Raw genomic sequence first — 27,743 nt, 5'->3', positions numbered from 1 at the left:
TCCGAGCCGACATCAGGGCAGGAGGCCCGGGGGCACGCAGAGAAGACCCGGAGGAGACCGGGCGCAGGAGGAGTGGCGGAAGAGTTCGGCGACGCTCCCGGTCACAGCGCGCGGCTTGACCCGCCAACGCTGCCTCTCCGCAGGCGCGGTCGCCGCCCCCGCACCCATTGGCAGCGCGTAGGTGACGCAAGAGGAGGCGCTGGAGCCGATTGGCTGGACTCGGTGCGCGCACGAACGTACGTAGGCGCCGATTGGCTGGACCCGGGCTCGTAGCCGCCGATTGGTTGTTGCGAGGCCGAAGATCGAGAGCGCCGAAAAGACGGTTTAGCGGGCCAGTGTCGAGTTCCTCTCCGCGCAGAGCGGCAGTCAGGGGGGCAGACTGAGCACCGCCGCCCGCTGCGAGGCTGATCTGACGCTGTAGCCGGGGTATTTTATTCGCAAGAAAGGTGAGAAATTATTATCCTTACGAAATTATTCATTTATTCGCTTACTCCTGTCTGGCGGCTGGCTGCGCGTTGTGATCCCGTGACGAGCTTTAGCTAAAAGGATCAACGTTAGCGGACGTAAAGGTGAATTACCTTGGGATACCTTCGAGATAAATAAATCTGTCTCCTTTACCGTCTTGGGTAGACACCGTATAAGCCAGCGCAGGTTAACGGAACACGGCCGGCCGAACTGCTGTGAGAGAGCTGGCCTTGCTGGGAGTTGGCTTCCCTATTAATCTGTTAACCTCGGACGTGAAACGTTCTCCTCCCCACGACCTCGCCGGGTTCTCGTCTGCAAGGCCACATTACTGCCTTTGAGAAACGCCAAAGGAAAGGCGACGTCGTTTCAGGGGTTTAGCCCGCTGTGGGCTAAGTTAATTAGCTCCAGAACTTTGCGCCAAATTCGCAGGAGCTGCCCTCTGAAGTTGTCGCCACTCAGAAGGAACGGTCTCCAGATTCGGTCAGATTAAGGAACCGGTTTCTAAATAGTTTTCAAGCCCAGCCCCCCCCCCAAACCCCCCCCCCCCATCAGTTCTGTGTAACTGGTCGACTCAAGAGTTTGACTGCCACTTTTGCCCAGATGGAGATGGACTGTCTGACTCTGAAAGACCTCAGCAGCCCCAGGAAGGGCTGCAAAGTGGACCTGGACGAGGACGGGAGGGAAAATGACCAAAAGGTAAGTTATGCCAGACAGAAATGAACACGGTGTCAAGTTTCTTATGATTCAGCTAAATACAAAAAAATCATAGTAATTAAACAGACAAGTAGTCTTGATTACATACATGTAAGTTATTGAGAGGGTTTGTCCAGCAGGCTGGAAGAGCCATACTGCATCAGAAGTGATCTTGCTACCAGCTTGTGAGCAAATAAACATACTGATCTATTCCTGGGTGGCTAAAATAAATCGGAAATGTGCCCGGTTGCATGGTGGTTCCCCAATTTATCTGTGTCCTCGATTAATTATTTCCTCCCTCTCTCTCTCTCTCTCTCTCTCTCTCTCTCTCTCTCTCTCTCTCTCTCTCAGGAAAACATCTGTGCAGAGTGGAGGAGATCCACCCCAATGAAGGCTGAGTCCGCTGTGCTGCTGGGGCGGAAAGCCCCCACGCCTGACCTGTCCCACATCACCCCCATCAAACACCCCGACAAGGCCTCCAGCGCTGAGCCCCTGACCCCCACCGCCAACCTGAAGGTGCTGATCAGTGCCGCAAGCCCGGACATCCGGGACCGAGAGATGAGGAAGGGACTGTTTCGGCCCATTGAAAATGAGAGGGAGACACCGGCGATGGCAGATATGGTAGAAGTTACAGGGATGGAGAGTTCTTGCCAGGTACGCAGACCAGAAAATTCTTTTTTTCTGTTTGTTTTTTGTCTTCTGGCCTGGATGGATGGCACAGCTCAAAACTCACAAGCCACTTTTGCCGATCTATTTGGCAAACATTTTAATAATAACAGGACAACTTGTATGTATTTACCCAGACAGACAAGACAAATGGATTTGTTGAGTCCAAGATTTTTCTCTTGATTCACTGTTTTCCTGTTGCTCTGAAAGCAGAAAATTCAAGTAAGGAAACCTCAGAGTGGGTTCATAGTGAGATATGAGGTCCTTCAGTCAAATAAGCCATTCAACACCTGTCATCATGTTATACTTTCAGAATTATGTGTCACTACACTGTCACTGATTTTTACGCACTTTGACTCGAAAGTCATTTGTCTTGTTTCACGTGAAATAACATTTGTCATAACTGTTGAGAATTTAAGTCAAATCTAACTTTGCAAGAATGAAGGTGATGTGGGTTGTTTAGTCCAGTGAGAATGGCCTCAAAATCATTAAACCATAACACAACAGTCACCAACTTGCGTATACTTTACAAGTAGTACACATCCATAGGATCTGGGGGGGGAAAGCATCAAATAAAGCCGATAACTTTCTCCCTGGTAACCCTAATAGTTGTCATGGCAGCCAACACAGCATGCATTATGGGAATATCAGCACAGCTGGAAGGCATACACCAACCAGATTGCTCATCTAAAGCTACTTGTTTTCATGAAGCTGACAGCAGACCACAGGTTTCTGTGTGGTGTTTTGCATGTTATTGGTTAATGCATGTCTGTCTGTCTAGTTTGAGACAGTGGAGGAGGACGAGGATGTTGAGAAAAAGCCCAGCAGGAAGCAGAAGAGCCTGGGTCTGCTATGCCAAAAGTTCCTTGCTCTCTACCCTGACTCACCACCAGCCAACAACCCCATCAGGATCTCACTGGATGAGGTGGCTGCCAGTCTAGGTAGGAGCCAATAGGAGGAGAGGGAAGATGGAGGGGGTGGGTGTATGTTCTGGTTAATGTACGTGGCTCGTGTTCGTTTCTCCCAATCATAAAATGTTTATGTGCTGTTGGATTTGGAGGCAGTTGCTATGGCGACCTTGAGTCCGTGGACCCATCACACCCTCGCTGTGTTAAACAGAAAGGCACAGATTCTTAATTTCTAACAAGCTGCTTTGGTTTTTAATCATGTGAAATGATCATATTAAGTCATTACACAGCACCTTATGCCATGTTTTTCTTCACTTCGGTCAAAACATATTTTCCCGTTGGTGGCGATGGTCCCCCCCCCTTTTCTCCCCAATTGTATCCGCCAATTACCTCACTCTTCCGAGCCGTCCCGGTCGCTGCTCCAACCCTGCTGCTGATCTGGGGAGGGCTGCAGACTACCACATGCCTCCTCCGATACATGTGGCGTCGCCTGCCACTTCTTTTCACCTGACAGTGAGGGGTTGCACCAGGGGGACATGGCGCATGGGGAATCACGCTATTCCCCTCAGCCCCCCCCCCCCCCGAACAGGCGCCCCGACCGACCAGAGGGGGCGCTAGTGCAGCAACCAGGACACATACCCACATCCGGCTTCCCCCCCGCAGACACGGCCAATTGTGTCTGTAGGGACGCCCGACCAAGCTGGCGGTAACACAGGGATTCGAACCACCGATCCCTGTGTTGGTAGGCAGAGGAATAGACTGCTGCGCTACCCAGATGCTCCTGGTGGCGATGTTTTATCTGAAGTTAGTCGCTCAAATGGCAGTAGAACCCCAAACCCCGGCACTGGTTAATGCCTTGCCCTACCTGTTGAATTACACAGGGAATCTAACTGGTAACACTGGCAGTTTTATTGCCTTGCTCCTTTCAACTGTAATGTACTACACTATAAATATGATGCACTGATATTTGGTTACTTAGACCTCTGTTTTGTGTGTGTGTGTGCGCGCGTGTATCTCTACCCCATCAGGTGTGGAGCGGCGGAGAATCTACGACATTGTCAATGTGCTGGAGTCCTTGATGATTGTAGGCCGAATCGCTAAGAACCGCTACACCTGGCATGGCCGTCTGTGGCTGGTGTCCACGCTGGGCGGGCTGAAGCGAGATGCCCGGCAGCAGGGCTACCACCTCTACATGGAACAGGCCGCCGAGGCCAGAGAGAGCAGGACGCCCCGTGGGGAGGCCTCCATGGAGGGAGGAGGAGATGGGGAGTCCAGCCACAGTAAGGATCAGAGTCAGGTTAACTGGCGAACTGAGTTTTATACATCCAAGGAATTCTCGGACTATAAAAAAAATGTAAGATTAAAAAATGTGAGAGGTAAAATATTAAGGATGGAAGATGCTAACAGACTCTGTCCTTGACATACCAACCATACTTTGTGTGTATTTGTGTGTGGGTACAAAAGTCACAGGAAACATAAAAATCAAAGTAGTGCACAAATAAAAAATATTTTTGAATAGAAACATTGAAGAAATGGGGGTTATTTCGTATAACATACACACATAGTGTCCGGTAGCAAGAATAAACAATACCTTGATGTGATTTGAGTCTAAGGTAGCAAACGCAAAAGTGAAATGGCGACCGTGTAAGCACTGGTGTCTTTTTGGCAGCAGGTCGGCCATCATTTTCCCTTCAGCTTCAGAGTCATGAGAATGAAAACAAGTCGTCGGGTAACCCAGTGATGAACCCCGCCTGCTTTTCTTACTCACATCCATCGTCAAACGTGTACATGTCGACTTAGCAACGGGACCGGAAGATTACAGGAACAACTGAATCAACGTTTGGTGCCTCTACATCCATTAATTAGTGAGCCTGTCGCTGTGGCAACATCGTTTGCCAATCACACTTAATTGTTCTATTCTAAAAGGTTACTGTTTTCCCCTCTAGAGCACATATATAAAACTCAAATTATAATAATGATCAATTATTCAGATCCCCACAATTTTTTCAAAACTTTATAGGTTTGTTTTTTCTTAAAAATATACACACACAAATTAAAACACAGCCCCCCCCCTTGACACCCCAAAAAAAGTAAATTGGAGAAAAAGAAAACAAGACAAACAAAATCATCAATTAAACATGTATGAAAACGAAGGGGCTTCGTTACAACTGGAACCACTCAATATTCCCACGTACATATATGCACACAAACATGCCTACAGACACACAGATATATACAGTATACATACATACTTATACACAAATTAAGCGATAGACATGCCCACACATCTCAAGACACGTGTAAGTACAGGCGCACAAAGCGGAACAGGCTCATCGACAATAACACATGAATCAGGCACTTCCATCCATCCATTATCCAAACCGCTTACCCTGCCCCCAGGGTCGCAGGGATGCTGAAGCCTATCTCAGCAGTCACTGGGCGGCAGGCGGGGAGACACCCTGGACAGGCCGCCAGGCCATCACACAGAGCCGATACACACACACACACACACACACACACACACACACACACACACACACACACACACCTCTGAGCTTTAAATTGATTTAAATTTATTTTAAATTTAGTATTCATAACCCGATATATTGTATATTATAATATATATAATAATATATGTTAATATTATGTATATAGTTAGTATAATATATAAGTATATTATAGTTAATTAAACGTTATAATTATATTATTAATAACTTTATATATATATACTTCGTTAAATGAAACACTCATCGGTGGGGAAAGTGCTCAACAAACAAGGAGCAAAATAATTGATTCAAGTAGTTCTTCATGAGACAGTGCAAGCCTGTTTCATGCCATAAGCAATCATGATGGTTAAGCCGTTATATTTGGTCATTAGCGGACAGAAACATTAATTATTCAACCAGCTGGAAAATCCTCTCAAAGAGCAAAATATATTCACCCAGCAGGAAAATGTGCAACCTATGTCTAACTGACAAATACTTTATCATCTGCAAACCAGAAATGTCCACACTGAATAACAGGAATGAATTGGCCAGCAGTTGCACACATACGTAGATATAAGCACCTATTTGTAATTACAAATAAATCATGACAATAAACAAATACTCCCCCCATTGGACCGTTAGCGATCACGTGTTTTTGAATGTCGCACCTCTCCCCCGTTGGACATTGTGCACGTGATGTGCATGATGAGGCAGGAAATGGTATGTCCTTTCCTCGAGTAGCTTTATTGACAGCTGATGGTTGCTTATGGCATGAAACAGGCTCGTACCCCAGCAATACGGCGACCTCCTAGAAAATGACGTCACAACATCATACAAGAGGGCTGCAGAGATCACCGAAAGAGAAGCAATGACGAAAGACAAAAAAATCACCTTGGACCTGAAATTAGGCAACTGCATTGATGTCACTGCCCGGAACCAAGCCTTCATCACCCTGAAGGACCACAAACCGAACTTTTTAAACAAGCCAACATGTAGACTAGTCAACCCCACCAAACCAGAAATCGGAAAGATAAGTAAAAAGTTCATCGAAAACATGAACGATCAACTCTTGAAAAAAGTCCCCGTAAACCAATGAAACACACGGAGCAAGTATTAGAATGGTTTAAGAACATAGATGACAAGAACTGCAGATTCATATATTTTAATATCTGCGAGTTCAACCCCTCCATAAGCAAAGAGTTACTATCCAAAGCCATTGATTTTGCTGCAAAACACACAGTGATATCCGAGCAGGACAGAGACATTATATACCAGGACACAGTGCTATCCGAGCAAGACAGAGACATTATATACCAGGACACAGTGCTATCCGAGCAAGACAGAGACATTATATACCAGGACACAGTGCTATCCGAGCAGGACAGAGACATTATATACCAGGACACAGTGCTATCCGAGCAAGACAGAGACATTATATACCAGGACACAGTGCTATCCGAGCAAGACAGAGACATTATATACCAGGACACAGTGCTATCCGAGCAAGACGGAGACATTATATACCAGGACACAGTGCTATCCGAGCAAGACAGAGACATTATATACCAGGCGAAGAATCACTTCTGTACCACAATGGAAACCCGTGGCAAACAAAAGGTAGTAGTACATTTGATGTAACCATGGGCAGCTTCGACGGGGCGGAAACTTGTGAACTAGTTGGAATGCATTTGTTGTCTCAACTACAGGACCTGGACATCAATGTTGGACTCTATAGGGATGATGGGCTAGCGATTTGTAGCAAAACACAGAGGTCAAACAAATTAAGAAAACAATCAGCAAAATATTCTCAAACAATGGGCTAAAAATCACAGTTGACGCAAACAAAAAACAAATGGACTTCCTGGATATCTCAATGGACCTTAGGGGTTATAATGGCCTTTAGAGATTATAATGGACCTTAGAAATTATAATGGACCTTAGAAATTAGTGCCATTGAGATGCCCATTGAGCTGTCCATTGAGATGTCCATCTCAATGACACTCAATGGCACATTACAAGCCGTACATGAAGCCCAACAACACGCTGTAGTATGTCCATGGAGAAAGCAACCACCCGCCCTCCATCTTGAAGAACATCCCAGAAAGAATTAATAGAAGACTCTCAAAACTGTCATTTAATGAGTCCATCTTCAATGAAGCTACACCCCCATACCAAGATGCATTGCAAAAGAGCGGCTAAAATTTTAAGCTCAAATACTACCCACTGACTGCCAGCAAATCAACAAACGTAGCATAAAACGAAACATCAGCTGGTACAGCCCAGCCTACAGTGATACCGTGGTCACAAACATCGGGAAGCAGTTTTGTGAACTTTTGGATAAGTGCTTCACCCCGGACCACCAACTGAGGAAGATATTCAGTCGGAACCCCATCAATATTAGTTACAGCTGCATGCCTAACATTCAACAAATAACATCGTCCCACAACACAAGAATCATCAACAAATCAATGACACCATCATCACAACCAGACTCCCCCAACTGCAACTGCCATGTGAACGATTCATGCCCCCTCGAAAGAAAATGCAGACAAGGAGTTATCTACCAAGCTACGGTGACGAGAGATGACGACGGCAAAATAGAGACATACATCGGTCTAACAGAGGAACATTCAAAAAGAGTTTTAATGCACACGTGTAGCTTTAGAAACAACCGTGTAAAAAGAATGTCACATCTTTAAGCCCTTATATTTGGTCACTGGCGGACAGAAACATTAATTATTCAACCACCTGGAAAATCCTCTCAAAGAACAAAGCACATTCAACCAGTAGTAAAATGTGCAATCCTATGTCTAACTGAAAAATATTTTGTCATCTGCAAACCATAAATGTCCACACTGAATAACAGAAATGAATTGGCCAGCAGATGCAGACATAGATATAAGCACCTATTTTGTAATTACAAATAAATCATGACAATAGACAACCCCCCCCCCCCACATTGGACTGTTAGCGATCATGTGTTTTTGAATTTTGAATGTCGCACCTCTCCCCTTCCCCACTGGACATTGTGCACGTGATGTGCATGACGAGGCAATAAATGGTATGTTTTTTCCTCAAGTAGCTGTATTGACAGCTGATGATTGCTTATGTCATGAAACAGGCTTGTACTGTCTCAAGGAATGTACTTGACTCACTGGATTATTTTGCTCCTTAATTGTTGAGCACTTTCCCTACCATTGAGTGTTTCTTTTTTTCTTTTTTTAAACTTTATTTTCCAATTTTCAAGTTTTTTTGGAACAGGTATACAAAGCACACGAACAACAACAACAAAAATAAACATGCAGGAATCCCCCTCCCCCCCAAGGCTCAAAAAAAAAAAGGACTACGCAGGAATTTCTTATTCCAATTCCACATAATAACCATATTTTTGAAGACAATATAAAGTTGTACACATATATCTATAAGTATTTTCGTTACAACCAAGTAAATAAAAAGTACATTCAATAAAAGGGAAACCATTCAATAAAGTCTATGAAAGGACTCCAGGTCAAAGTAAAGTTTTTGCGGGTTTTACATATTTTATATCAGAGCTTTTCTAAAGGTAGAAAGGACAGCACCTCCCTCAACCACTGCAAAAATGATGGCGCTTTATTTGACTTCCAGTTAAATAGGATAAGTCTGCGTGCTAGTAATGAGGCAAATGCTAGAGCATTTGCCTGCAAAGTTGTGACCTTACAGTTAGGGGGTGGTATGCCAAAGACGGCTGTGTGAAAATCAGGGTTTATGGTCTGTTTACAGATATGTGAGAATACATTAAATATCTGTCCCCAATAACTGTTGAGGGAGGGGCATGCCCAGAACATGTGTCCCAGCGAGGCTGGACTATGACTGCACCTCGGACAGCTAGGGTCTGTGGTGGGAAAGATTCTGGCAAGCTTGTCCCCCGAGTAGTGAAGACGGTGAAGCACCTTAAACTGAATTAACCCATGTGGTATACACAATGAAGACGTATGAATATGAGTTAAGCTGTCCCGCCATGCCTCTTCAGAAAGCTCTACACCCAAACCTCTCTCCCATGCAGTTTTTGTTTTGTCCCAGGATATCTGTTTCAATCCCTGTATCAGTGTGTAAATTATAGAGACCCGTTTTTTCCCAAAGGGATCCTTCTCTAGAATAACATCTAATTGGCTCCTGGTTGGCAGATACGGAAATGAGGGAAACACTTTCTTGGCAAAACTACGGATTTGAAGGTATCTAAAAAAATGGGATCTGGGTATGTAAGTGTCTCAAATGAGGCGAATGTTCCATCTTTAAATAGATCACAGAAAAACACCAGTCCATTTCTATGCCAAAGTTGAAATGTGTTATCTAACACAGATGGCAAGAAGAATTGATTATTTGCTACTGGAAAAAGACCGCTAGCATGCTTTAATCCAAAATGCCTCCTAAACTGGAGCCATATCCTAAGTGAAGCTTTAACCACTGGGTTTGTTATTTGTATGTTACGATTATGTGGTAGTGGAGAGGTGAATATCGGTAAAGGATTGGATAAGAGTTCCATGTGAACCCAATCTGTACCCTGTTGATTCTCATATGTAAATGCCCAATGTAAAAGTTTTACAATGTTCGCAGCCCAGTAGTAACAAATAAAGTTAGGCAAACCTAATCCCCCTGTCTCCTTAGGGACCTCCAAGTATATTTTCTTCATCCTGGGGTTTGAATTGTTCCAGATGAATGATGAAATTAATCTATCTAATTGTTGAAAAGTTGTCTTAGGTATGAATATGGGAATCATTTGAAAAAGATAGAGAAATCTGGGTAAGACTGTCATTTTAACTATATTAATGCGGCCCACTAATGAAATTGGTAGCGTTGACCACTTTTTAAAATCTTGTTTTGTTCGTTCTATTAGTGTTTTAAAGTTATGGTTATATAACCTCCCCATTGTATGAGTGACTTTGATTCCTAAATATGTAAATACATTATGTTCAAGTTTGAATGGAAAGCTAGAGTAGTCTCTATCAGTGTGGTTAATCGGAAAAAGCAAGCTCTTTGAATAGTTTATCTTATAACCTGACAGGCGACCAAAGTTATCCAGGGTAAGTAATAGTCTTGGTATAGATTCTATTGGGTTGGATATATATAACAACAGGTCATCTGCATAAAGTGATACCTTATGCAATTTACCACCTCGTGAGATACCTTTAATGCCATCCTCTGCCCTAAGAGCTATAGCGAGTGGCTCAATTGCCAAATCGAACAAGTAAGGAGAGAGGCTGCAGCCCTGCCTGCAGCCCCTACGGAGTGAAAAATAATCAGAAATAATATTATTCGTCCGCACTGCGGCTGTCAGTGAGCAATACAATATTTTAACCCATGCTAGGAATGTGAAACCAAAGCCAAACCTTTCTAGAACAGCAAATAGATATTGCCATTCGATGTGGTCAAATGCCTTCTCAGCATCTAAAGAAATCACTACTTCTGTCTGTTCTACGGAATGTGGTGTGTACAGTACATTAAATAGGCGGCGCATGTTATAGAATGACTGCCTGCCTGGTATAAAACCAGTTTGATCAGGGTTAACAACCGTTGGGACAACAGTTTCAATACGGGTGGCCAAGATTTTTGTAAGGATTTTGTAGTCGCAATTCAACAAGCTCACAGGACGGTAGGAGCCACACATTAGGGGATCTTTTTCTTTTTTAAGTAACACTGATATGATTGCCTGCCTCATAGTTTGGGGCAATTTCTGTTGGTTAAAAATTTCCTGATACATCAGGTTAAGTATTGGTGCCAGCTTGGTAGCAAATTCTTTATACATTTCAATTGTGAAACCATCCGGACCTGGTGCTTTGTTGCTCTGCATGGATTTATTTGCTTGTATCACTTCCTCTGTTGATATCTCTCTGTCTATCTGTGCTCTGTCTTCAAGGGCAATTTTTGGTGTGGTCAGACCGTCTAAAAAAGTTAAAATATGCAACAAGTCGCTGGGCGGTTTTGAACTATAAAGGGTAATATAAAATTGTTTAAACTGGTTATTGATGGTGTCAGGGTCGGCAGTCTTTACCCCAGCTGCTGTGCAAATTTCAGAAATAGTGTTAGCGGCTATGGACTGTCTAACCTGATGGGCTAATAGTTTTCCAGCTTTCTCTCCATGCTCATAAAATGTCTGTTTTGATTTAAAGAATAATTGTTCTGTTTGTTTAATGGAGAGATTGTGGAATTCTGTTTTTAATAATTTTTTCTTATAAAGTTCAGGTGTTGGGGAATCGGCATATGAACGGTCCACTTCCGCTATACTATGGGACAGTTCTGTTAGACGTTGTTTATGTTTCTTTCTCTCATGTGCTGTGTATGAGATTATTTGGCCTCTAAGGTAGGCTTTGAGAGCCTCCCAAACAATAGTTAGTGGCATATCTGGAGTATGGTTGAATTCCATAAAGATATCTATCTGCTGGGAGAGAAAATTTTTAAAGGAGTCCCTGGACAGTAATAGAGGATCAAATCGCCAGGTGCGTTGGGGTTTAGGGCAGTCTATGAAACCTATATCTAGATGTACAGGACTATGATCCGAAATAAGAATACTATTATATTGGCTCCCCCTAACCATAGGAAGGACCCTACTATCCAGGAGAAAAAAATCAATCCTTGAGTAAGAATGGTGCACTGGGGAAAAAAAGGAGTATTGTTTAGTAGTTGGGTTGTTTCTTCTCCAGGGATCAAAAAGAGAGTAGGATTCCATAAATGAATGGATAACAGCACCTGCCTTCGAAACTTTACTATTAGGTCTTGGGTTTGATCTGTCCAAATATGGATGTAATACACAATTAAAATCTCCCCCCAATATTAATCGGTAATTATTTAAGTCTGGGAGGGCTGCTATGAAACTAGAGAAAAAAAGTGGGTCATCCCAGTTTGGTCCATATACATTTGCCAGTGCCACAAGTGTACCATACAGGTTACCCGTCACTATCACATACCTTCCCCTGGGGTCAGAAATAGTCAGTAGTGGAACGAATGGGATACCCTTCCTGATCAAGATGGCCGTGCCCCGCGTTCCATTCTCATTCCTGGAACAGAAAATTTGTCCTATCCAAGCTTTTTTTAGTTTTGTGTGTTCACTTGACCGAAGGTGGGTTTCCTGTAAGAACATGACATCAGCTCTGAAAGATTTTAAATGTACAAAAACCCTACTACGCTTTACTGGATTGTGAATTCCCTTTATATTCCAGCTCAAAAAACGAAGATAACCTGTATTCTGAGTGTCAAACATTTTTTCTAAAAATTAAAAGAGAAAAGAAAAGAAAAAGTCCCTGCCTACTAGCTACAAAACAAAAACAGAGCCTTGAGAACCCATGCTGATCTACTAATTCCCTAGAGATCGCATCCCCCATTTCTAGTATAACCTGGCAAATAACCATATAAAAACCCTCTAACAAGCCCCAACCAGGGCGAACAGTGGTCTTGTTAAGATTATATTAAATCCAAAAAGTATTTATATACCTAAGAACTATATATCAACACCCATATTAAAAAAAAAATTTAAATTAAAATTTAAAAAAAAGAAAAGGAAGGAAAATATATCTACACCCATATAACAGCAGTTCTAATACAGTTCCTTTGTAGGTAAGTGACACTGAGCTGGGTGTCGCCCTAGCAGTCGTCACCAAAGCACTGTTACGGGTCTCATAATAATTAGCATCCATACACACATAGACATGCACACACACGATAATAATAAAGCAGAAAAATAGCTTTTTTAAATGGGCAGCAGGTATGAGACATTCTTATTAAATGAAAAATGTAACATTATCTGTGAGTCTCAAATTACAAAAGTTAAAGTGAATAGATAAAGTTAAACCATAACGTTACCCTGTTGTCTTGGTGTCTTAGCTAGTTACTTCCGCTAGCTGTTGGCACATAGCAGCTAATACCAGTTAGCCGCCAATACCAGTTAGCAGCTAATATCAATTAGCCGCCAATACTAGTTAGCCACAAATATACTGGAGTGTATCAACATCTTACTGTACATTGTCCTGAGGCTTTAGATTCTCCCTGATATAACCCATCGCCTTAGATGGGTCTTCCTTCCAACCGCTTTTCTTGGCCGGACGATGACGTGATACGAAGCACCGCCGGGAACCGGATCCCGAACTTGACGCCCTGGCAGCTCCGGAGGAGCCTCTTAGCTTCGGAGAAGGCCGCTCTCTTCTTCGCCACTGCCGCGGTGTAATCCGGGAAGATGCTCCCTCTCTTGCCGTGCAGGCTCAACGGAGCTGAACGGGCAGCTTTGCGGAAAACCTCCTCCCTCTCTGAGAAATAGTGAAACTTCACCACGATGATCCTGGGGGGTTCTCCTTCGTTGGTGGAGTGCCGCAGGCCGGGGTGAGCCCAGTCTAGGGTCGGGGTGAAGCTGAGGCCCAGTAACTCCTGCAGTAGTTTAGCGATGCTAATAGTAGGCTGCTGGCCTCCGCCGCTGGTCTCCAGTCCCTCCTTTATCCCGACAATGCGTGCATTACACCGGCGTTGTCGCCCCTCCATACCGTCTACCTTCTGGCGTAGCATAGCAACTTCAGGTGTTAGCTGGCCGGTGTCCTCCTCCAGTTTCGTGGTCTTGTCTGAGTATGTGTTCAGGCCGTCCTCCACGTCTTTCAGACGGGTCTCTTGTTTCGCCATGCCGGCCTTTATAGCGTCTATTTTTGCATTCAGATCCTCTGTGAATTAATCTATCCGTGCCAAGATCTTGCTCTCACTGCTCGCGATGGCAGCCATCCCCCAGATAGGTCTGTAGACTCCCCGCCCGGGGCTTCCACAGAGCCCGAGGCTTTAGCGGCCTGGTCACTGCTGGATTTGTTTTTGCCCATCGCGTCTTCTAGATGAGTGATATGCAAGTACAGGGTTGTGAGTCCGGTGTGCTAGCGGTTAAGTATCGTGTGTGTTAAACCTAATTTATCTGTGTTTGATCTGAAAAGTTAAAATATTAATGAAAAGTTCGCCCTGATCAGGAGCTCAATCTAAAGACGTCCTCACATGTTACTGCTCACCAGCGCCCCCCTTGAGTGTTTCTTTTAACAAAGTTATATATATACACTCACCGGCCACTTTATTAGGCACACCTGTCCAACTGCTCGTCAACGCAAATTTCTAACCAGCCAATCACATGGCAGCAACTCAATGCATTTAGGCATGTAGACATGGTCAAGACGATCTGCTGCAGTTCAAACCGAGCATCGGAATGGGGAAGAAAGGTGATTTAAGTGACTTTGAACGTGGCATGGTTGTTGGTGCCAGACGGGCTGGTCTGAGTATTTCAGAAACTGCTGATCTACTGGGATTTTCACACACAACCATCTCTAGTGTTTACAGAGAATGGTCCGAAAAAGAGAAAATATCCAGTGAGCGGCAGTTCTGTGGGCGAAAATGCCTTGTTGATGCCAGAGATCAAAGGGGAATGGTCAGACTGGTTCGAGCTGATAGAAAGGCAACAGTAACTCAAATAACCACTCATTACAACCGAGGTATGCAGAAGAGCATCTCTGAACGCACAACACGTCGAACCTTGAGGCAGATGGGCTACAGCAGCAGAAGACCACACCGGGTGCCACTCCTGTCAGCTAAGAACAGGAAACTGAGGCTACAATTTGCACAGGCTCACCAAAATTGGACAATAGAAGATTGGAAAAACGTTGCCTGGTCTGATGAGTCTCGATTTCTGCTGCGACATTCGGACGGTAGGGTCAGAATTTGGCGTCAACAACATGAAAGCATGGATCCATCCTGCCTTGTATCAAGGGTTCAGGCTGGTGGTGGTGGTGTAATGGTGTGGGGGATGTTTTCTTGGCACACTTTGGGCCCCTTAGTACCAATTGAGCATCGTGTCAACGCCACAGCCTACCTGAGTATTGTTGCTGACCATGTCCACCCCTTTATGACCACAGTGTTCCCATCTTCTGATGGCTACTTCCAGCAGGATAACGCGCCATGTCATAAAGCTCGAATCATCTCAGACTGGTTTGTTGAACATGACAATGAGTTCACTGTACTCAAATGGCCTCCACAGTCACCAGATCTCAATCCAATAGAGCACCTCTGGGATGTGGTGGACCGGGAGATTCGCATCATGGATGTGCAGCCGACAAATCTGCAGCAACTGCGTGATGCTATCATGTCAATATGGACCAAACTCTCTGAGGGATGTTTCCAGTACCTTGTTGAATCTATGCCACGAAGGATTAAGGCAGTTCTGAAGGCAAAAGGGGGTCCAACCCGGTACTAGCAAGGTGTATCTAATAAAGTGCCCAGTGAGTGTATATATATATATATATATAGGGCGCCTTCCTTTGGAGGTTTTCCAGGCACAGCCAACTGGGAGGAGACCCCGGGGTAGACCCAGAACTCGCTGGAGGGACTACATGTTCAATCTGGCCTGGGAACGCCTTGGGATCCCCCAGGAGGGGCTGGAGGGTGTTGCTGGGGAGAGGGACATCTGGAGTGCCCTACTTAGCTTGCCTCCACCACGACCCGACCCCAGAGAGGCGGGAGACCAGACATCCATAAAATTTCTGACGGGACTTACATCTGTTATATCTGAGTTTTTCTAATGGCACTGAACACTTCTTTGGTCCAACTTGTGATTGATGGGGGCTTATCAGACTTCCACCTATAAAGAATAAGTCTCCGGGCTTGACGTGAGGCAAATGCTATAGAGTTAGTTTGGGATGTAATGATGTATATGCCCTCAGTGGTAACTCCAAAAATGGCAGTGAATGGGCTGGGTTCAATTGTTTAACAACACATATATGAGAAAGTTTCGAAGATACAACCCCAAAATGTAGTCAAAGATGGGCATTCCCAAAACATGTGCCCAACTGTGGCTGGGTTCAGGTGGCACCTATACTAATACAAGCAGGACCGATATTTGGATAACACTTTGAATTGAATAAGGCGTTGCGTAAGGCATTAAATGTTATTTAAGGCAGAGCGAGATGGTGTGAATGCGCTGTAAGGAATGATTCCATGTCGATTCCACACGGTTGCTCGCTCCTGCAGATTTCTCCTCTATAACATCAGGAGGATTCACCCATTCCTCACCGACCAGACGGCACAGGTGCTCATCCAGGCTCTGGTCATCTCCCGGCTGTATTACGGCCATTCCCTCCTTGCTGGTGCCCCGGCGTCGGCCATCAGACCTCTGGAGCTTGTTCAGAAAGCTGCAGCTCGTCTGGTGTTCAACCGCCCTAAGTTCTCCCACACAACTCCCCTTCTCATGTCCCTAAACAGTCTCCCAGTAGCTGCTCGCATCCAGTTTAAGACTCTGGTGCTAGCCTACAGGGCAGTGAAAGGAACAGCTCCTTCTATCTCCAGGCCATGGTCAAGCCCTACACCCCCGCCCAACCACTTCGCTCTGCTGCCTCGGGACGCCTGGTTGCCCGTCGCTCAGAGGCCCCTGCTGCCGATCGACCCGGTCACGGCTGTTCTGTCCTGGCCCCACAGTGGTGGAATGAACTCCCTACTGATGTCAGGACAGCGGAGTCGCTGCCCATCTTTCAGCACAAGTTGAAAACTCACCTCTTTGAGAACTACTACCCTGTTACTTGCTCTTAGCACTTATTGTATTCACTCATTTAAAAAAAAAACTCTTTCTTGCGCTTTTACTTTTGCGCTGGTTTTGCTCTTAGATGCTTGTTTAGAGAGAAGATGCACTTATGACCTCTTGACGACTAGTAGTTCTCCTGATTTCCTACGTTAAATGCACTTATTGTAAGTTGCTTTGGATAAAAGCGTCGGCTAAAGGACTGTAATGTAATGTAACGTAATGATTCAGTGAGCTTGATGTTTAACACTAGAACGACCGGGATTTCACCCCTACATAAAACGACCATGGGTAGTCAAAATGATGGCCGGCTTGTAACTCTATGTTCTGTCAAGATAAATACCAACAATGTATAATGCCCAGCTCATACCCAGAACAATGCACAGTTCAGTGTTTATAATTATATTTTGAATTACTTTTGAAATTGAACAGTGTTTTTCTTTTTCTTTATTTTATTATTATTTTTTGCTATTTTTACAGAACAGAAGTTCAGCCAGAACTTCAGTTCCTCTCTTTTCAAATGCTTTAAAAACATATTCAGCTGCATGTTGTGGGCTCTGCTGAACTGAACTAACATGGCATGTTCCTCTGTTGTGTGAGACAGGAACCACCGGCAACCGCAAGGATAAATCTCTCCGGATCATGAGCCAGAAGTTCGTCATGCTCTTCCTGGTCTCCAGAGACCAGATTGTCACTCTGGACGTGGCAGCAAAGGTCCTCATTGAGGAGAGCCAGGATTCGTCAAACCACAGCAAGTACAAGAGTAAGTCTTTTCTTTGACAGGTTTGTGGCCATCTCTGTGTGCATTCTGTGCTCTTATTTAGACTTTTATGTCAAGAATCATACTGTCATTCATTTGCAAACTGACTCGGAGTCCTGCATCCCTTAGTTAATCAGAATCAGAATCATTTTTATTGGTTTGCACAAAAATGGAATTTAACTCCGGTTTCATTGCTCTCTCAGTGTACTTGACATAGAATAACAACACTACAACACAACATCTTAAGATATATTGGAAGGCTCCCCCTGAAGTCCACCGCCATCTCCACTGTTTTGAGCGTGTTCAGCTCCAGGTTGTTATGGCCACACCAGAGGGCCAGCTGATCAACCTCCTGTCTATATGCAGATTTGTCACCATCCTGGATAAGGCCAATGAAGATTGTGTCGTCCGCAAACTTCAGGAATTTAACAGATCGGTCACCTGAGGTGCAGTCATTTGTGTAGAGGGAGTAGAGGGGAGATCACACATCCCTGGGGGGATGCCAGTGCCGATTGTCCGGGCGCTGGATGTGATTTTCCCCAGCCCCACCAGCTGCCTCCTGTCTGTCAGGAAGTTTTTGTTCCCTGGGGAGTCGAGGTGTTGGAAGATGCAGTGCAATCCCATGTTGACTGCATCATCCATTGAACTGTTTGCTCGGTAGGCAAACTGCAGGGGGTCGAGCAGGGGCCTGCGATTTCCCCTAGGTGGGCCAACACTAGTCTCTCTAATATTGGTACATCCAATGAACTTTGAAGATGAGCTCCCATTAGTCAAGGTGGTCCTATACTGATTATCCAGGCTTAAAGAGAATGAAAACTTGGTATCACAAACCAGGTGGTTTGATTTATTCATCAGTTGATTTATTTGTGTTGCTAAACCAGGTACTTTTCCCCCCTCAGCCAAGGTCCGCCGCCTGTATGACATCGCCAATGTCCTGACCAGCCTGGGCCTGATTAGGAAGGTCCACGTTTGGGACGAGAGGGGCAAGAAGCCAGCCTTTCAGTGGCTTGGCCCTGTCAATTTTAACAATCCCAGCGGTAAAAAGAAACACACACACACACACACACACACACACACACACACACACAACAAAGGCAGCCCCAGTGTTTACATGTCAACAACCCTGTGAAAACCCTGTGTACATGTGAAAAGAGGGTGTAGCACAAGGGAAAACAGCAGACAGATGTTGAATAATTGTAGGCTTTCATAGCTCAGGAGCATATTAACACACACAATAGGTGGAACATTTGAATCTCTTTTATTTGCCAAGTAAGATTTCACACAGTAGTAATTTGACTTGCTGGGTTGGTCACTGGGACAATTAGGCATAACTTTGAAATTTAAGATATGTTTATAGATCAAGGCATAATGCTGCCAGGGTTAGGGGTTCGATTCCCTGTATGTGCCTTCATGGTACTATAAGATGCTTTGGTTTAATTGTTTTATGGAACTTGAGATATTTCAGTTCTGTACGTCTCTCATGAGCATGCAGCTCTTCGTCCAGCTCTTCATCCTCCTTCAACCTTTAGGAACGACAGCTGCTGTGGTACCCGACACCAGCATGACCACTCAGCCATTGGCTGACCAGGCAGCCAGGAAGCCCAAGCTGGCACGCCACGCCTCCTTCAACGTCACCCCCACCACTGCTGTCCCCTATCGGCAGGTTAATTCTGCTCCCAGCACTCCGCATCGAGAGCCCACAGGTAAACTGGAGAACATATTTCATGTAGCAATACACCATGTACCTCGGTCTTCTGCTGAAGAATTGGGGTTCACAGTGGATTAAGAAAGCAGCTACGGCTGTACTACCACTTTAAAGATAAGAGGTTAAAAGATTGCCGGTAAGAAGACCGGGGGAGAAATGTGGAGCAGGATGGGTGAATAAGTACCCAACTGCCAACTATTGTTGAGGAGCTGCTGAGCGAGGCACTTCACTCCCAACTGCTCCAGTATAACTGCTCAGTGGAACACAATATAAAACTGGTTGTACTGGGCAGAGTTTATACTTCAAAAAATTACAATTAAGAGGAAAGACAAGCATCCTAGTTGAAAAGTTTTTTTCTTCCAGACTGATAAGACATGTGAAAGTGACATGGACCTAATGAGCAGAAATTGAATTTAGCTTTGTCTGGTTGAGTTTGGGGCGGCGTGGTGGCGCAGTGGTTAGCGCGGTCGCCTCACAGCAAGAAGGTCCTGGGTTCGAGCCCCAGGGTAGTCCAACCTTGGGGGTCGTCCTCTGTGTGGAGTTTGCATGTTCTCCCCGTGTCTGCGTGGGTTTCCTCCGGGTGCTCCGGTTTCCTTCCACAGTCCAAAGACATGTAGGTCAGGTGAATCAGCCATACTAAATTGTCGCTAGGTGTGAATCTGTGTGTGTGTGTCGATGCTGTGTGATGGCCTGGCGGCCTATCCAGGGTGTCTCCCGCCTGCCGCCCAATGACTGCTGGGAGAGGCTCCAGCATCCCCGCGACCCTGAGAGCAGGATAAGCAGTTCGGATAATGGCTGGATGGATGGTTGAGTTTGATGTGGTTGGTACAAAAGATTTTATGTTTCATAAATCTCTCTTACTATGCTCAGGTGTACAACACCAACCTGTTGACTACTCCAGGAGAAATACAGCCACCACCGCAATGTGCCAACTGCAGCCTGGAAATACTACAGAGTAAGTGTATACACACACACGCACACGTGCATGCAGATATCAGTTTTTACGCTGGCGCAGTAAGAGCAGTAAAAATGTTTTGTTCCTTCATCACCACCTTCCAACCAGACAGCTTGCAGTAATAACCACATACAGCAGCTGGTTTTGTGCCGGTTGTTGATGAGCGATCAGCACGTTCACTGTATTGTTGCGTATGTTTTTGTTTTTGTTTTATTTCTCCCCAATTGTACTTGGCCAATCACCCCACTCTTCCGAGCCGTCCCGGTCTCTGCTCCACCCCTTCTGCGGATCCGGGGAGGGCTGCAGACTACCACATGCCTCCTCCCATACATGTGGAGTCACCAGCCGCTTCTTTTCACCTGACAGTGAGGAGTTTCACCAGGGGGACATAGCGCGTGGGAGGATCACATTATTCTCCCCAGTTCCCCCTCTCCCGAACAGGCGCCCTGACTGACCAGAGGAGGCGTTAGTGCAGCGACCAGGACACATACCCACATCCGGCTTCCCCGCCGCAAACACGGCCAGTTGTGTCTGTAGGGATGCCTGACCAAGCCAGAGGTAAAACGGGGATTCGAAACGCCGATCCCCGTGTTGGTAGGCAACGGAATAGACCGCCACACCACCCGGTCGCCTTGTTGTGCTTGTTTATTCATTTAAACCAGTTTCCAAACTTCAACACCGCAACAATAATGTCCTTTTACTTTGTAAGTAGAGAAGGTGTTGAGTTAAGACCAGCAGCGATATCATACTGCCAACCACGACAAACCTGCTGTGTAGAGTTGCAGGACTAGTTGGGTATCATTCAGATTGTACCCTTTGGATTAAATTTATCAGAATCTTTTTTTTTTTTACTAAGTACATTTTCACACACCAGGTATTTGATTTTACGTGTTTCACTGTGACATATGCAATTTAAAGTATGAACTAGTCCAAGCAGAACATTTTACTGGTCAATCTAACATCCAGCTGCTGTTATTGCTGCAGAGAGCGTCTCACCTTAGGACTGCCGACAGCTGCCCCAGAAGAGTTGCTCCCCTCTTCCCTCCAGCACCACCAACACCCCCGCCTGGCCTACCTGCCCAGCCTGTCCCACCCCTCCGTGGTAATGCTGTACAGACCACCTGCCAAAACTGAGAGGTCCGACCGGACTCAGACGAGTCAGAGGTCACCGGGAGGATCCTCCTTGCCTGCAGAGACGAAGAAGAGAAAGAGGGACAGAGAGGAGGAAGAGGCAGAGAGGGAAGAGAAGATGGCAGTGATTAATATGGAGCCGTATCAGGAAGAGGATCCTGACCAGGTCTGGTAGTACTGGAAGTACTTGTAGTAATAGCAAGTACTATATTGTGATACAGAATTAGACGTTACTTGTGCAGCCTTGGGGGGGGGGGGGCATCAGATACCCTGAACAAGTTGATGTTTTGTGTCTCATTAAGGACATTTTAGTCTGAGGTGGTCCAGAAACAGAACTGTGGTTCCAATTTCATCTTCCACGCAAGGCTTCCTCCTTTTTCATTACAGTAAATACACAGGAAGCAGAAATGGTGCTCCTCATAGGAGGAAAAACACGTGTTTACTGTTTAATATCCTCCATTATTATAGTTAAGCCTCAGATAAAACATTTGGAGCAATATGAAGAATTATGTCAGCCATGGTGGCAGGGTTTCCTCTCATCCTGGTAAACCTGAAAATCTATAGACACGTTTTCCAGAAAACATGAACATTATTGTTGAGGTCATGAAAAATAGTAAAATTAGGTTATAAACATTTTTGTTGTTTTGATTTCCCCCCCCTTTTTTTCTCCCCAATCGTACCCCTCCACTTACCCCACTCTTCCGAGCCGTCCCAGTCTCTGCGCCACCCCCTCTGCTGATCCGGGGAGGGCTGCAGACTACCACATGCCTCCTCCCATACATGTGGAGTCACCAGCCGCTTCTTTTCACCTGACAGTGAGGAGTTTTACCAGGGGGACGTAGTGCGTGGGAGGGTCACGCTATTCCCCCCAGCCCCCCCCCCCCCCAACAGGCGTCCCGACCGACCAGAGGAGGCGCTAGTGCAGCGACCAGGACACATACCCACATCCAGCTTCCCACCCGCAGACACGGCTAATTGTGTCTGTAGGCACGCCCGACCAAGCCAGAGTTAACACAGGGATTCGAAATGGCGATCTCCGTGTTGGTAATAGAAACATGCCCAGAATCATTCCTTAATTGGAAAACACCGACGCAGTTCTTCCAGACATTCACATTTTTTTCAAACAACGAAATCCCATTCTTCACACCGAGGTGAAGTGTTTTTGTGGAAGGTGATTCTGATGAGTCGGCCATAAGAGGACCACTCCTCACAAACCTCCTCTGACTTCACTGGAAAGAGAATTTATCATTCTGATAAATCTTTGCCAGGCAATAGATTTCCTTCCAGTTTTGACATGAATGTTTTTTTAAGGGTGATGAGAGATATTGGGTAATAACTCTCAGAAGTGATCAGGCGCCCAGGTTTGGTACACGTCACCAAATAAATGGATTGCAGGTGACAGTTTGTCTTTTTCTTTGGTTTCTTAATAACACGTCACTATATTTCTGTTCCTTCCAGAGGAGAGCAAATGTTCAGACGGGCGCGGGTGACTGTTCACAGCCATGTTTCTCCAGAACCTCCCCGGGCAACCGGGGGGGTCATCCCAGAGACCTGCCCCTCTCCACGGCCCCGGGCGACAGGGAAGCGAGTGCCCATGACCCCGGTGACCTGGCCCAGCCGTCTCACTACCTGTACATCCCTAACAGTGCAGGTACGTCTGTGGAAGATAAAAAACACACTGAATGAAAAGCTGATCCTGCTCTGTGTGTTTACACGTTCCAACGCCAGAGGAGCAGAGGATTGTGTTTAGACATCTGCACTCTCTGATGTCTGGTAGAACTGAACCAGAAACTCCTTCAGAAAGGGTCCATCCCAAAGAAACACACAAAATTACATTACAGTCATTTAGCCGACGCTTTTATCCAAAGCGACTTACAATAAGTGCATCATTTATCATAGGAAATCAGGAGAACTACTCGTCATCAGAGGTCATAAGTGCATCTTCTCTCTAAACAAGCATCTAAGAGCAAAACCAGTGCTAAAGTAAAAGTGCAAGAAAGAGTTGGGTTTTTTTTAATGAGTGAATATAATAAGTGCTAAGAGCAAGTAACAGGGTAGTAGTTCTTGAAGAGGTGAGTTCCAGAGGTGAGGTTCAAAAATCACACATTCTTTTACTGCTGTCTTTGTAAGGACCCCTAATTGACCACATTCATTGCCTAGCCCTTAACCCTAACCATCAGAACGACATGTCTAACTTTAACCTAACCCTAACCATCAGAACTACATGTCTAACCTTAACCTAACTCTAACCATCAGAACTACATGTCTAACCTTAACCTAACCCTAACCATCAGAACTACATATCTAACCTTAACCTAACCCTAACCATCAGAACTACATGTCTAACCTTAACCTAACCCTAACCATCAGAACTACATATCTAACCTTAACCTAACCCTAACCATCAGAACGACATGTCTAACCTTAATCTAACCCTAACCATCAGAACTACATATCTAACCTTAACCTAACTCTAACCATCAGAACTACATATCTAACCTTAACCTAACCCTAACCATCAGAACTACATGTCTAACCTTAACCTAACTCTAACCATCAGAACTACATATCTAACCTTAACCTAACCATCAGAACTACATGTCTAACCTTAACCTAACTCTAACCATCAGAACTACATGTCTAACCTTAATCTAACCCTAACCATCAGAACTACATGTCTAACCTTAACCTAACCCGAACCCTAATCCTAACTCTAACCCTAACCCTAACCATCAGAACTACATGTCTAACCTGAACCTAATCCAAACCCTAACCCTAATCCTAACCCTAACCATCAGAACTACATGTCTAACCTTAACCCTTAACCTGAGTCCTAACCCAAAAATAGACCCTTAAAGAAGTGAAGACTGACCAAAATAGCCTCACTTTGCAAAAATTTCCTCATTCTGATGGTTAAAAACTCAAATTGGTCCTCTCACAAAGATATAACCCCCCCCCCCACACACACACACACACACGCTATTATAATCTGATGCTCTGACCAGAGTAATTATCATGTTAGCGCATTTTTCATGGTATGGTCCCAAACCAGGTTAAGTCCCATTAACACACTGATTTCGGGCGTCCGGGTGGCGTGTCGGTCTATTCCGTTGCCTACCAACACGGGGATCAGCAGTTCAAATCCCCGCGTTACCTCCGGCTTGGTCGGGCGTCCCTACAGACACAATTGGACGTGTCTGCGGGTGGGAAGCTGGATGTGAGTATGTGTCCTGGTCACTGCACTAGCGCCTCCTCTGGTTGATTGGGGCGCCTGTTCGGGGGGGGGGGGGGAATAGCGTGATCCTCCCACGCGCTACGTCCCCCTGGTGAAACTCCTCACCGTCAGGTGAAAAGAAGCGGCTGGTGACTCCACATGTATGGGAGGAGACATGTGGTAGTCTGCAGCCCTTCCCGGATCAGCAGAGGGGGTGGAGCAGAGACCGGGACGACTTGGAAGAGGGGGGTAATTGGCCGGATACAATTGGAGGGAAAAGGGGGGGGGTGAAAAAAAGAAAAGAGATCAGCAGCATACAAGGCTGAAAAAATGTTTTTTTAATATGTAAACTAAACAAGGAAGGGAAAGTGCTTGTACACATGCCGGCGAGCCAGACCGACCTCACTAGTCCATGACATTGATCTTTTGAGATCCCGTCTTGCATCCTTGTGAACGAAAGCAAAATCCTGACAAGCCGACGGTCTGATCAGACGTGGAGACAGACCCTCGGCAGACACGAGACACAGCAGGACTGTGAACCACATCAGCCTGGCGAACAGTAGCTTGATGCATCAAGGGAACCTTTCCTTAGAAACAAGTCACATGACGCACGTGTGCTGTTGTCATGGAAATCATTCTTTGTTCAGTTTAGGAAAGAAAAGAGCAGTGTGATTGAATCAAGATAAAGCCCTGAATAGATGTAGATATAACCCATCCCTCCCTCGCTCGCTCAGTCGATCTGCTGTTCTGTGGTAGAAGAGGAACTCTTTTTGGACACGTTCATGTAAAGGAGTCACTTTGTTAATATGGTATATAAAAGGTGGGTCAGTGTTTTTCTTTTTTTGCCTTTCTCTCCCCAATTGTATCTGGCCAATTACCCCACTCTTCCGAGTCATCCCGGTCGCTGCTCCACCCCCCCTGCTGATCCAGGGAGGGCTGCAGACTACCACATTCCTCCTCCAATACATATGGAGTCACCAGCCACTTCTTTTCACCTGATGGTGAGGAGTTTCACCAGGGGGACGTAGCGCATGGGAGGATCACGCTATTCCCCCCCAGTTCCCCCTCCCCCCCGAACAGGCGCCCCGACCAACCAGAGGAGGCACTAGTGCAGTGACCAGGACACATACCCACATCCGGCTTCCCACCTGCAGACTCGGCCAATTGTGTCTTTAGGGACGCCCGACCAAGCTGGCAGTAACAGACCGCCACGCTACCCGGACGCCCAAAGATGGGTCATTGTTAAAGTCAGTTTCTTAAATAGCTGTTTAAAATTTCAAATTCTCTCTCTCTCTCTCTCTCTCTCTCTCCCTCTCTCAGGTCTGAACAGCCTCAACTTCCTGCTCCCTGCCAGTCAACCAACAGGGAGCATGTCACTTCCTTCAGGTGTTATGCCCACCCTGACCCTGCCCTATGTCCTGGTCCCTTCCTCAACCCTCCCCCACTACCCACTCCTCCAGCAGCAGGGCAGTGACCCCTCCCACACCAACCTGGGGTTCACCCTGCCGGCTGTGATGTCACCCACCCACTTCCTGGTGGGGGCGGGGCCTTACGGTCTGGCAGGTTCTCCGGAGGTCTGCGGGTCACCGGTTCCGTCCCCGACCACCCCAGAGCAGAACGGGCTGTATGGACTGACGGCAGCCCCCCCGCTCTCGCCCCCAGGGGCCCGACAGACGGTCAACATCCCCGCCCCGGAGCCACTGGTAAGACCAATGGCTTCACTAGATATCAATCAATCAGTCAAAATTCATTAACACCACTCAGTATGTACATACAAACTCAATCGTTGCATCGCACGGCAAAAGCCGCTAACAAACTGATTAATTATTCTTTCATTAATTTGAGTGAATATTGTTGAAGAAAATAAAACCGTATAAACAAACACCTCTAATCGGGAACTCCACAACACTCCTATAGAAGGTTAGAAACTTTGCCTGGACTTACTTCCATAATGAGACGGGACCATTTCAGTGTTGGGGACCGGCCAAATGCCAGGGCGTTTCACCCGGGCATCAGACCTTCCTTTAGTGGAACGGCTCCTCTCATTCGGGCCAACCCGATTCATCTCAAGTCTGGTTTAATGAGAATTTGTCTTGTAGTCTGCAGCTCGGCGGACATTTCTGTGCGCAGAGAACAGAGGAGTCCTTAGAAATTCCCAAAGAGTCTGACCTCAAATTAACCGGGCGTTGACGTTAGACCTATGTCCGTCAAAGACGGTTGACTCGGTTCATCTGGATACAACGTTTACTGAGATACGATTCAACCTTCTTTGATTTTCTTACCTGGATTATTGAGCGGCAGCACGGTGGCGCAGTGGTTAGCGCGGTCGCCTCACAGCGAGAAGGTTCTGGGTTCGAGCACCGGGGTAGTCCAACCTTGGGGGTCGTCCTGGGTTGTCCTCTGTGTGGAGTTTGCATGTTCTCCCCGTGTCTGTGTGGGTTTCCTCCGGGTGCTCCGGTTTCCTCCCACAGTCCAAAGACATGTAGGTCAGGTGGATCAGCCGTACTAAAAAATTGCCCCTAGGTGTCAATGTGTTTGTGTGTGTGTGTGGGGGCCCTGTGTGATGGCCTGGCGGCCTGTCCAGGGTGTCTCCCTGCCTGCCACCCAGTGACTGATGGGATAGGCTCCAGGATCCCTGTGACCCTGAGAGCAGGATAAGATAATAGATGGATGGATGGATGGATGGATTATTGGCATGCATCAAGACGTTAGACCTACATCTTCATAAAAAACATGCACACACACAGAACTAACACCATACACCCATAAATATAGACACCATACACACCCGAATATTCAGAAAACACACATCCAGTCATGTCTCCCTATCTCTCTCTCTCTCTCTCTCTCTCTCTCTCTCTCTCTCTCTCTCTCTCTCTCTGATTAAGATGTACTACATGCACACACAAACAGAACTGGTCTATTTCCATTATGGCAGGCCAGAGTTCAAGATGGCAGCGTGTGTCAAAACCCCAAAACTAATATTTATACAAAACCAAAGTGTAGCATAAACAAAAGTAGAATTAATCTCTCCCCCCCTCTCTCCCCAGACACCACGCACACCCAAGGAGACCACACTTAATGCCTCCAAGGCCTTCTTCCAGACCCCGGGCGACCTGGGAAATGTAGTCACACCTGCCCCGGTCACTCGCAAAAGAGGCTCCGCCCAGAGGAGGCTGGACATCGGCCAGCCGCCGCCTAGCTAG

At 46.0% G+C, this 27,743-nt stretch overlaps 1 protein-coding gene across 1 annotated transcript; it reads left to right on the top strand.

Annotated features, from left to right (window-relative positions):
• The first annotated feature begins 332 nt into the window (after positions 1–332).
• e2f7 (E2F transcription factor 7) lies at positions 333–27,743 on the top strand. Its single transcript, XM_056275756.1, has 13 exons — positions 333–446; positions 1,066–1,161; positions 1,510–1,812; positions 2,606–2,765; positions 3,761–4,012; positions 17,377–17,535; positions 18,432–18,569; positions 19,062–19,235; positions 20,108–20,192; positions 21,177–21,489; positions 22,782–22,974; positions 25,858–26,240; positions 27,588–27,743. The coding sequence occupies exons 2-13, from the start codon at positions 1,066–1,068 to the stop codon at positions 27,741–27,743; spliced, it is 2,412 nt and encodes an 803-aa protein (XP_056131731.1). The 5' UTR covers positions 333–446.

Source organism: Lampris incognitus, chromosome 3 (genome assembly GCF_029633865.1).
Source record: "Lampris incognitus isolate fLamInc1 chromosome 3, fLamInc1.hap2, whole genome shotgun sequence".
NCBI lineage: Eukaryota > Metazoa > Chordata > Actinopteri > Lampriformes > Lampridae > Lampris > Lampris incognitus.
The sequence above is the reverse complement of the archived record's forward strand: the minus strand, read 5'-3'. Positions and strand labels throughout refer to the sequence as shown.